This window comes from Crocuta crocuta, unplaced genomic scaffold (assembly GCF_008692635.1).
Source record: "Crocuta crocuta isolate KB4526 unplaced genomic scaffold, BGI_CrCroc_1.0 scaffold322, whole genome shotgun sequence".
Lineage (NCBI taxonomy): Eukaryota > Metazoa > Chordata > Mammalia > Carnivora > Hyaenidae > Crocuta > Crocuta crocuta.
Window position 1 is genome coordinate 3,697,324 of NW_027532592.1, and position 10,763 is coordinate 3,708,086.

A 10,763-nucleotide genomic window follows, 5' to 3' on the forward strand; every position below is an offset into this window, starting at 1 on the left:
TGTAAGGTCTTTACCGTAGTGCGACAGCTTGCGTTTACTGGGCACTTACTGCACGTCAGGAGCTGTTCTAAACACTTTACGCAAATTAGTGCAGTTAATTCTCACCGCAGCCTCCGAGGTGGGGGCGCTGGCGACCCCTCAAGAAGCCACGAAGGAGAACCCGAGGCGGGCCACGCCCCGGGAGACTGCATAAGAGAGTGGAGGCCGAGCGGAGTACCCCTGGGTACTTAGAGGAAAGATTATTTATTCGATGTTAAAAAAAAAAAAATTGGAGGGCGGAGTGAGGTGCGTTAACAAGAAGACATCAAGAGGGATCTGGACTGAGGAGCAGAGAACTTGGGAGTGGAAGAAAATAAGGATGAGACTGTCTAGAAAATCATTTAAAAAAGATTTTTTTAAAACCTTTTTGAGAGACAGAGCATGAGCTGGGAAGGTGCAGAGAGAGAGGGAGACACAGAATCCGAAGCAGGCTCCGGGCTCTGGGCTGTCAGCACAGAGCCTGATGTGGGGCTCGAACCCATGAACCATAAGATCATGACCTGGGCCCAAGTTGGATGCTCAATGGACTGAGACTCCCAGGTGCCCCTAGAAAATGTTTTCGAAAGCTTTCAGAATTTGTGACTTGTGTGCAAAGTACGTATGTTCACGAACACAGATGGACATATATGTGGACATTTGTATTCCGAGTTTACATGCACGTGTGTATCTCTATGGATAAGCGTTGTGTTCCAAAATTCTGTTTTTACTGTTGCAAATGTAGTAGTACCTTTGAATTTGTTATGTTTCTGGGGCTCCTAAGAATGGGCCGAGAGGAAGTGGCACCGCCAAAGGAGAGAGGAAAGAACAGAAGAGTCACCTCCAGAAACGGATTCCAAAGAGTCTCCTGAATTCTCCGGAGAGGAGCCTGGCCCTGGGCTCACCCCTCTGCTGGCTGACAACCCTCGAGGGCCAGTCCATGGCACTGCCTCCCTTCCTCCGGGATGGGGACCACAGGGTCCCTGGGAGAGCCAAGTTCCAGAGGGTGCAGGTACTGAGAGGGCACACGTCTGCCCGGCTGGAGAGGAACAGCAGCCTCAGAGCTCGCAGAGGCCACGCACACAAGCGGAGGCCTCCAGGCCCGGTCATTTCCATCACAGCAAATCTAGACTTACTTAGACATTATCAAGTGAAAAATGGGATTGTTAATAAAGTTCCTTTCGTTACTACCATAGAAATGTCTGGGGGCAGGGCGGCTGGAGGGCTCAGTCGGTTGAGCGTCTGTCTGACTCTTGATTGTGGCCCAGGTCATGATCTCGTGGTTCGTGGAATCAAGCCCCATGTTGGGCTCTGAGCTGAGCACAGAGCCCATCTGGGATGCTCTCTCTCCCTCTGCCCCTCTCCTCTGCTTGTGCTCGCACTCTCTACAATAATTTAAAAAGTAAAAAAAATTAAAGAAATAGAAAGGTCTGAGGAGTTTTAGAAAACAGTACTTTTGCCCAAGATACCATTTGAAATACTTTTCAAAATATGTTTACCTGAAAATAGTTCTCAAGTTCCTCTGAAAGAAACTGATAGAAAAGCCCCTTCTCAGGATAGTCGATCAGGCGATCATGGAACACTCGAGTGGCTTCATGAACAAAGAACAGGGCCAGCGTCTCTCTGGAGTTGACAGCGGCCTTCTCAGCTTGCAGCAAGCCTAGAAGAAGCTGTTAGAGACCGGACGTGAGACTTCCTGTATAACACGAGAAGGTAGTATGTGACGTAAAGGCCTAAGTTTTGCAGGTTTATAATTCCATAAAAATAGAAGCCATTATTCAAGGTAAGTATAGTCCCTTTCTATAAGCGACAAATGGAAGTTTGAGGACATGGGCAGGTTACAAGTCAGGTGGAGATGGCATGGCATCCCCTCTGGAGGGACAGGGTCTGAGGACCTCTCGGCGGGCCCTGCGGATGCCTCACCAGCACAGGAAGCCCTGAGTCTGGACTTTGGGCTGACCCGGAGGCAGGGTGGGGGCAGTGGTGACAGAGACGTGTTTCTCCCTCCCGGCACGTCCTCAGATTGTGAATTGGGATTCTAACGGGATCTGCACTCTCTTGGACTACGGCCACGGCAAGGAGAGAAAGATCAAATTCAAAATAGTTTTTCTTCAGATTTTCATTCGGAACATTATTCGATCGAGGCTAATGACCGAGTGAGCACCGCTGGCAACGGTTCCTGCCGTAAAGAGCAAGGCTGGTGGGGATTCAAGCACATTTATGAAATGGGTATAGATTCCCATTTTTCAAGAGCTGCAGTAACATCTCAGAAAGAGAGCAAACCCCAAGTCTGTGCCTTCCCTGCTGAGAATCTTAAAACTCTAGCGGTCTTAGCGGCATCATTGCCAAATTCTCTGCGTGGACTTAGTGTAATGGTTCTTTTTAAAGTGGCTCCTGGGAGAAGCGGCTAATAAATAGCAAAACGAATCAACTTTATTTCTCTTTTCCCCCTTCTAATAATTGCACGTTGATGGCAGAGAAATGGAGAAAGAATCGAGTTAGTAAAAGTACCTCTGCTCACCGTAAAATGTACCATGAAGCCAGAGGGTGGATTGAAAACACACCTTAAACATGTCTCGAAGGTTAAACATGTAGTGGCATTTGGCGGGAGTCGGCAGCATGTTCTGGCATACTTGGCGGTACATGGCCAGCGAGCAAGATGCTATTTGATCCTGACATCTCTGGACGTCGATGGGGAAGTTATTGATGGAGAAATACATTCCCAAATGGGCCTGGAGGAAGAAATGGTAGTTAGGCCCCTATTTTAAGCACGATCCTGCCTGTACCCCTCTAGAAAGGAGAGGCGTGTGCTCTCATGGAGGATTAATGGCATTTAGCCCATTAGCATACAGAGTCCACTTGAAGCAGATGGCAAACACTGTGGGTGCCGCAACTGGGGAAAATTCCGGCTGGTCCGAGTCTGGTGAATGATTGAGAGGCATGGGCTGCGTGCTCTCTGGGGAGGATTTGTGCCTCACTGTGTGCCCCGCCAGGTGCCCTGTGCTTCTTCCACCTCTCTCTCCTGAGCAGAGGCCATGAAACGAAACAGAAAGTGATAAAACTGTTCCCTCAGTTTCAGTTGATGTACACACATACACACACGTACACACATGTTCTTCTACATCAGGATTTCTTTTTAGGTGTGAGTCACTGCGCAGAATTACCAAGTGCTTTTTGAAAAATGGATTTAAAAATTAGTATTTAAATTTTATAAAGAAGAAAAATAATTAGTTTTGAAGAAATTAGTAATCTTGCAGATTTTTCTTTGAAAAAATTTTAGTGTTTATTTATTTTTGAGAGAGAGACAGAGACGGAACATGAGCAGGGGAGGGGCAAAGAGAGAGGGAGACAGAATCCGAAGCAGGCTCCAGGCTCTGAGATGTCAGCACAGAGCCCAACACAGGGCTCAAACTCACAAAATGGGAAATCATGATCTGAGCCAAAGTCGGATGCTCAACCGACTGAGCCACTCAGGCGCCCGGTAGATTTATTTTTCTAATCAAACTAATTTCAAGTTGAGCCATTTTTCTAATAAGGCAGTTCAGATTTTTTCTCTCAGTTTTTATTCTATGAAGAAACAAAAAGAACAAATCAATTTGGCACAAATCCAGGTGGCTGGTGAATGACTGCTTCCTGAGCTCCGCCCCACAGACACCAGGTCAGAGCCCTGTGAGGACGGGGTCCGAGGGTCTCTACTGCACAAGTGCATTAAATGTGCACCACAAGTGTTTCTCAGGGCACCTGGAGGGCTTGATTTCAGCTCCAGTCATGATCTCAATGTTCATGGGACTGAACCCCGCATGGGGCTCTGTGCTGACAGTGAGGAGCCTCCTTGGGATTCTCTCTTCCTCTCTCTCTCTACCCCTCCCCTGCTCATGCTCTCTCTCTCTCAAAATAAATAAACTCAAAAATAGTTTTAAAAGTGTGCACCCCATGTATTTCTTATGCACACTAACATATGTTTTTGCTATTTAGAGACAAATTACAACCACAGGCCAGAAAATACGAGGGTGGAGGGGGCAATTAAGACCCATCCCCTTAAGGGAATTTTCATTCAATATCAGTGGTTTTAAGTCTCACGTTTTCTCTCACGCCGTGGAACTAAAATTCTTTTTCAGTAGAAAATGAGGTGGGCGGGTTACCTGGAAAATGGTACGTAAGGCGCTCTGTGGCGGCTGCGGCAGCACCAGGACGGAGAAGTGTTTGAGGAGACGCGGGCTGATGTGCCTCCTCGCTGCCGGAGGGACGCAGGCTGCCACCAGAGAAAGATCTTGAATGTTCTGCGGGCAGAGGGGAGAGGACGAGTACACGCGCCTGCAGAAAGTGAAATACCGTTTCCCAGCCCCCAACGAACAGAAGATTTACATTTGTTTAGACAGAAAAAAATCCTTTACTGCGAAAACACAAACTGTGATGGTAACAGAATTCAATGTTCTTAGAAGTAACCAAAATCCTAAACTGCAATTTCAAGACCTGTTACTTCTAGGAGGCCTCCTTAAGGTCATCAAGAAATAGCATAACCTTTAAAAAGCAATGACTGGAAAATAAGCAACATGTTATTGAGGCTAGTGGAGAGGAGCTGGTGATGAGCAGGGAGCCGGAGGAACATGGCAGTGTCTCGGAAAAAGACGATGTCTCCAAGGTGGGCTTGGGGACCGTCTCCTCGGCCACAGCCCGTGGATGCACTGTCACATCACAACATCCCAGGCCTGCAGAGCTGGGCGGCGCCATACGGGTGTCTCGTCTACACACAAGGGGCTGTTTCAAACAGATTTGTTTCCGCCCGGGGTCCTGGCCCAGCCACAAGAACCCCGCAAAAGCCTGGTTTCACATTCTTCTCAGTTCCAGAACTTCTCTGGGCTGGCTTCCCGACCATTTCTCGCTCTCCCTTTTGTCCCCATTTCCCAGATTCTCCGTGGGCTGCGTCTGTCTGGGTTTTATCCTCCACCGTGGGTTGATGGGTGGCTCAGGCCCGTCTGCTGTCACTCACCAGCCAGGGCGCCGTCCAGGACCCAGGGCCCAAGTTCGTCCGAGACATGAAGCCATGTCTTCTACAAAGTCTGTTCTGGAGCACAGGGCTCATGACTTCCAGAGAAGGAACTGAATCAGGCACGTGTGTTTACTTTTTTAAAAACTTAGGCCATTCTGATCTGGTTTCATGTAACAAAAATAATCACACAGGAACAGCGCCCTGGACATTTGTTGAACTTTGCAATACACTGAAGATCCCTGATCTGTGTTCTTCAAAATAAAGATGAAGACGGGTGCCTGGGGGCTCAGTCGGCTGAGCGTCCGACTTCGGCTCAGGTCATGATCTCTCAGTTCGTGGGTTCCAGTCCCACGTCCACAGCTCGGAGCCTAGAGCCTGCTTCGGATTCTGTCTCCCTCTCTCTCTGCCCCTCCCCTGCTTGCACTCTGTCTCTTTCTCTCTCAAAAATAAAAGAGTAAAAAAATTTATAAAAAAAAAAAAAGAGAGATGACAAGCAGTTTTGGGTAGAGAGTAAGGATGTATTTGTCAGGCATATCTTCACGAGCTTTTCTCATGTGCGTTAACTGCTGATGCACTGAAAAGTCTGGTTAACTACTGATGTGATTAATAACAGTGAGCACTTATATATACCCAGAAATCAAACCTATGAGACACTTGTAACTACCAGTATTTAATCCCACTACAAGGATTTCCATGAACCCATGGACTTTTGCCAAGTTGCAAAGATGCAACTGGTTAAATTAGGGTTAAATTAGGGTTTCAGACTTGTTCTATATGGTCATCTGACCAGATTTTCGAAATTTCTGAATTCACTCAGCACTGTTGTGAATATTTAGTTATTGTTGACAACAGCAGTTAATGTGAGCAAATTGTAGGGACACCATACCTTCCACGTGATTGTCTTGGTATCATAAAGTCCTCCCAAATCCAGCAACTGTCTGATCAACTCCAGGGGTGGCTGGACCCCATACGTGTCCGGTTCAGGCATGTTCAGGTCATCAATGAATATTACAATCTTGAGGAAGACAAACGGTTTAGAACACAGGAGCTAGTATGGCCTTTCTTTAAATTACCAAGTACGAACAGTAATTAATGCTGCGGCCTGAGAACAAAGTCGTGTGTCACGACCGCCCTGTCTTACTAATGAAAAGCAGCAGCCTGAATTCCACTGTGAAGATGGGATTTTAGAAAACAGCACGTTTTCAGAAGAGCAGAAACTACTCCACAAGGTCCTTCTCTTGGTACCTTTCCCTGAGGCTGGTGTTCAGAGTAAGACAACAGGCCCTGAATGCCGTCACTCAGTGGTGATTCCATGTCACCAAACTCAGACCTAGCGACAGTTGTCTGCTCTTACACCAGGCCCTCAGCATGTGAGTCCTCTGCCCGGTGAACCGTACCGCCCTGGAGGACAGGGAGACCACTGCCACCAACTGCTGCTGGCCTGGAGTAACGTCCTTGCGCCCGCGCCCTCCTGCCTGTGAAAGTCGTTCATTTTGTGCAGCTCCTTGGAGCTCCTTCCTGTCTGCTAGGTGGATACCTCCCAGATTCACAAGTAACTGAGTAAAGCCAATAAATGTTAAAAATGAGTTCGAGCCCTGCGTCGGGCTCTGTGCTGACAGCTCAGAGCCTGGAGCCTGCTTCGGATTCTGTGTCTCCCTCTCTGCCCCTCCCCCAGCCTGTGCTCTGTCTCCCTCAAATATAAATAAATGTTAAAAAAAATTAAAACAAAAACTCAAAGCCTCCATTATAAACTGCATTTTCTAGTAACGTATATGTTACAATGATCTTTTTCTGATTATTACTATTAATTAAACTGAGTCACATGACAATGTGAGCTGTGTGGAGTGGGTCAGCAGGCGTGGGGGGCTTTACCTGGTTGCTCTTTGGTGCCCCGAGACTGTCTTTTGTCCTTCTGACTAACTGCTTAAGGATCATCTCCTTGGCCTTGGTGGCGGTCATACTGATGCTAAAATTTATCGTTGAGACGATAATTCCTTTATTATTTTTTTTCAATGAGCTTTCATCAGCTTCAGCTTCTGGCTTTCTAATAGTCTTCCCATCTGTTATGCCAAATAGGGAAAGAAACACAAATTTAGAGTATTTTAAGAATATTCGTGACTTTTTTTAAGGTGTTAGGAAATATAACAATGGCATAATTTTACTATATTGTTGTCCTTTTCAAGACATTGCTCTGAGGGCAGTTCAGTGAGAGAAGGTTCCAGCGACTCCCTGACTTGTATGGGGCACATGGCGTCTCCATGCAGCCATGTGCAACGGGACGAGAGCCACAAACTCTACATTTCTGCACAATCGACATGGGTAACTTTCTACGATTTAAAAATATTCAGGTCTGCAGGACGGTGTGCATCTACTGAAAGGCAGTGCGCGTGAGAGGTGTAAAAGCAGGCGTGTCCCCCAAGGCATCGGATTCAGGACCCATTCATCCCTGAGTGAAGCTGGTCCACTGCGGTCACCTGGGATGGTGCGACAGGAATGCAGCAGCCAGGCCCCCCTTCCCGTGGCTCCCGTCGCGGCCGGCTCCTCCTCTTCGGAAGTGGGGAGCTGCTCCCAGACTCCTTGGTCATGGCTCCCCGGAACGAGGTTCTGGAAGCTCATCCACAATTTTAATTTCTCCACGAGCAGGAGAGGACAGAGCAGCCCGCCGCCACCTCCGGGGACTTGGAGAGCTGGACCAAGCCTGGGAGGCCAGAGTCCCACCTTCCGGCGAGCTCTCCCACAGCTATTCCAGCTTGGGGCTGGAGCCTGGCGGTTTGACAGGGCAGTGAATGCTTCCCAGGACCATCGGCTTGAAACCCTCAGTGGCAATGCGGGTCCGTGAGTCCTGACACGCGCGCCAGGACCCGTGGAGCCGAGACGGGGGCGGTTTTCACACGAGGTAGTTGATACGCACCTAGCCTCGCGGACGTTCTCTGTTGAGCTTCAGAGAGCAAGATGCTGATGTTCTGCTTCAGGCTATGGGAAGAGAAGTTTTGACAGATTCAAAATTTGCTCGTTTGCCAGAGTAGCTGGCTACACAAAATGTCATCAAAGTGTCATTGTGGTTGAGTTTCTCTCTCTCCCCTACAGGGAAACATTTTTTTCCTGTTTGCGCTTTTACAGGTAACACTGTGTCGCCATTGTCAGCATTAAAACCGATTCCCAAAGTTAACAACACAGGCTTGCTCTAGAACACAAACAGGACAGGGGCACCTGGGGGGCTCAGGTCATGATCTCATGGTTTGTGGGTTCGAGTCCCACACTGGGCTCTGTGCTAACAGCCCAGAGCCTGGAGGTGCTTCAGATTCTGTGTCTCCCTCTCTCTCTCTCTGCCCAAACTACACTTGTGATCTCTCTCTCAGAACTAAATAAACATTAAAAAAAAATTTTTTTTAAATAAACCGGACAAATTCCTAGGATGCCAGGCTACTGGTATGTCCAATGGGTAGCAAACCATTAACTCACTCGTCCCTTTATAAAATGAAAGCCCCATTCACCTCTAGTTTTGTTTTGGCTTCATGTATTTCTTTTTAATATTGCTTTATTAAAAGCCACTTCAGTTTAAATAGTAAACATAGAGTGAGATTTATTTTTTAAAGTCCACAATTTATAACAATTCAGATAAGGAACGATTCCTATGGTATTAAATGTTTTTCTGATTTTTTACAGCCTCATTTAACAGCAGTGGGATTCTGTTCCAAAATCGTCTGTGTGACATCAGGTGACAGTGGCCCAGACCAAGAGTGGCGCTGGGCAGAGACAAGTGCGGGAATTCACGATGTCTCGGGCAGACAGGGCAGCCTTGACACGTGCGGATGGAAAGTGGGAGCGCGGCTTGGGGGGAACAGAGAGGCCGGCAGGTAGCCGGGCTTCCCCCCAGGGGACCACCTACAGGGAGGGCAGGTGTCTCCTCCACGCCTCTGCCTGGCCCTGGGCCGGGGGTCGGGCTGAGCCTCATGAGGGACACGGGCGTCCGACGTTCACAGAAGGCCTGACACGGTGCCACCTGCTTATTCCGTCCAAACAACAGTGCGCTTCTCTAACATTTTAATTAACTTTAAAAATTTGCATTTTATTTGTACAATTTAGAATTGTTTCGTTCCTTCTTTTTTAAATCAGGAAGAGACAGAGAATGACAAAGTCCTTTGTAAAGGATACCTTTGTATTGGGTGAGAAGAAAATGTATTTCTAGTGCAAGAAAACCCATTATGTGCAACACTTCACTTGTATGTATTAGGTGCATTTTTTCCAGGATGGAAAACGGTTCATACCTGCACTTTGTTATGTAAAAACAGTTACGATTTTAAATTTAAATTATTTAAAATAAATGTAAAAAATTCTCATTTAAAGGAATTAATCTAGGAGTTAATACTTTGGAAAGGTAAAGATTTTCTTCTTAACTCTTGGTAATTCTGCATTTTTACATAACAAGTTTGGTTTTTAAAACAAGGCACACTTATATATTAGAGCAAACTATTTTTTTTTACGAGACAAATCAAATTTAGAGTTTAAATATACAACCTTGATTTTTTAATTTCGTTATACAACAGGACTTCTCCTAAAATTGACCCATATTTCACACCAAATGCTCCAGGACCCTCCAACTTTTCAAGCATTTGATTGATGGTAGTGGTTTTCCCAATGCCAGAGTCTCCTAAGGGAAAAACAAGACATTCGGTTAGATTTATGGCCCAGAAAATGAATAGATGCTCACATATGAAGATGAGCCAATGACATTTTACTTGAAAATTGCATGGAAAAGGGGCGCCTGGGTGGCTTAGTCGGTTAAGCGTCCGACTTTCGCTTGGGTCATGATCTCACGGTTCGTGGGTTCGAGCCCCGCATCGGGCTCTGTGCTGACTGCCAGCTCAGAGCCTGGAGCCTGTTTCAGTCTGTGACTCCCTCTCTCTCTGACCCTCCCCTGCTCACACTGTCTCTCTCTCTCTCCTAGAAATAAATAAAACATTAAAAAAAAATTAAAAGAAATAAAAAAGGGAGAACTTACTTTCTAAAAAAAAAAAAAGAAAATTGCATGGAAAAAAATGGATTCTTTCCTTCCATTTTTAAAAAATGTGGTTAAGACTGGAAAAACCAGGGAGTAAATAAGAAATCCACTCTAATTACTTACATCTCTTATAAAAGGGCAGATTAGGAAGTAGTGGTTTTTTTTTTAAAATATTTTTAATGTTTATTTTTGAGAGAGATAAAGAGAGTTGGAGTGGGGGAGGGGCAGAGAGACAGGGAGACACAGAATCGGAAGCAGGCTCCAGACTCCGAGCTGTCAGCACAGAGCCTGACATGGGGCTCGAACTCACGAACTGTGAGATCATGACCTGAGCTGAAGTCGGACCCCTAACTGACTGAGGCGCCCTAGGAGTTAGCCATTATTTTTAATCAAATGTTTGTCTGCACCTATCACAAATCTTTTTGCTTCTCGAAGAGCAGAGCTACTCCATGAAATGAATTTCCCTGAAAATTTTTGAAACACAATCTGGGGGAGAGAGGTGAGGATGAACCATCACAAGAGAACAGGGAGTCGTGATTTTCCAGTTCACCAAATATTAAGTGAGAGTTAAGAATTTTCTTCAATATACTATTTGTAAAACAAACAAACAAACAAACAAACAAACATAAAAGAATTTTCTTAGACCGGGGGTGCCTGGGTGGCTTAGTCGGTTAAGCGTCCGACTTTCGCTTGAGTCATAATCTCGCGGTTCGTGGGTTCGAACCCCGCGTCGGGCTCTGTGCTGACTGCCAGCTC

General features: G+C 46.5%; 1 protein-coding gene across 1 annotated transcript in view; it reads right to left on the minus strand.

The window, feature by feature from the left end:
- DNAH14 (dynein axonemal heavy chain 14) overlaps nucleotides 1-10,763 on the minus strand; it is a 293,744-nt gene that overhangs the window by 101,895 nt on the left and 181,086 nt on the right. The window contains exons 46-52 of the mRNA XM_077779923.1: nucleotides 9,521-9,656; nucleotides 7,917-7,978; nucleotides 6,878-7,065; nucleotides 5,892-6,020; nucleotides 4,158-4,295; nucleotides 2,580-2,747; nucleotides 1,515-1,685 (exon numbers count right to left, since the gene is read on the minus strand). Coding sequence (XP_077636049.1) covers nucleotides 1,515-1,685; nucleotides 2,580-2,747; nucleotides 4,158-4,295; nucleotides 5,892-6,020; nucleotides 6,878-7,065; nucleotides 7,917-7,978; nucleotides 9,521-9,656 — 992 coding nt within the window. The remainder of the gene's footprint in view (nucleotides 1-1,514; nucleotides 1,686-2,579; nucleotides 2,748-4,157; nucleotides 4,296-5,891; nucleotides 6,021-6,877; nucleotides 7,066-7,916; nucleotides 7,979-9,520; nucleotides 9,657-10,763) is intronic.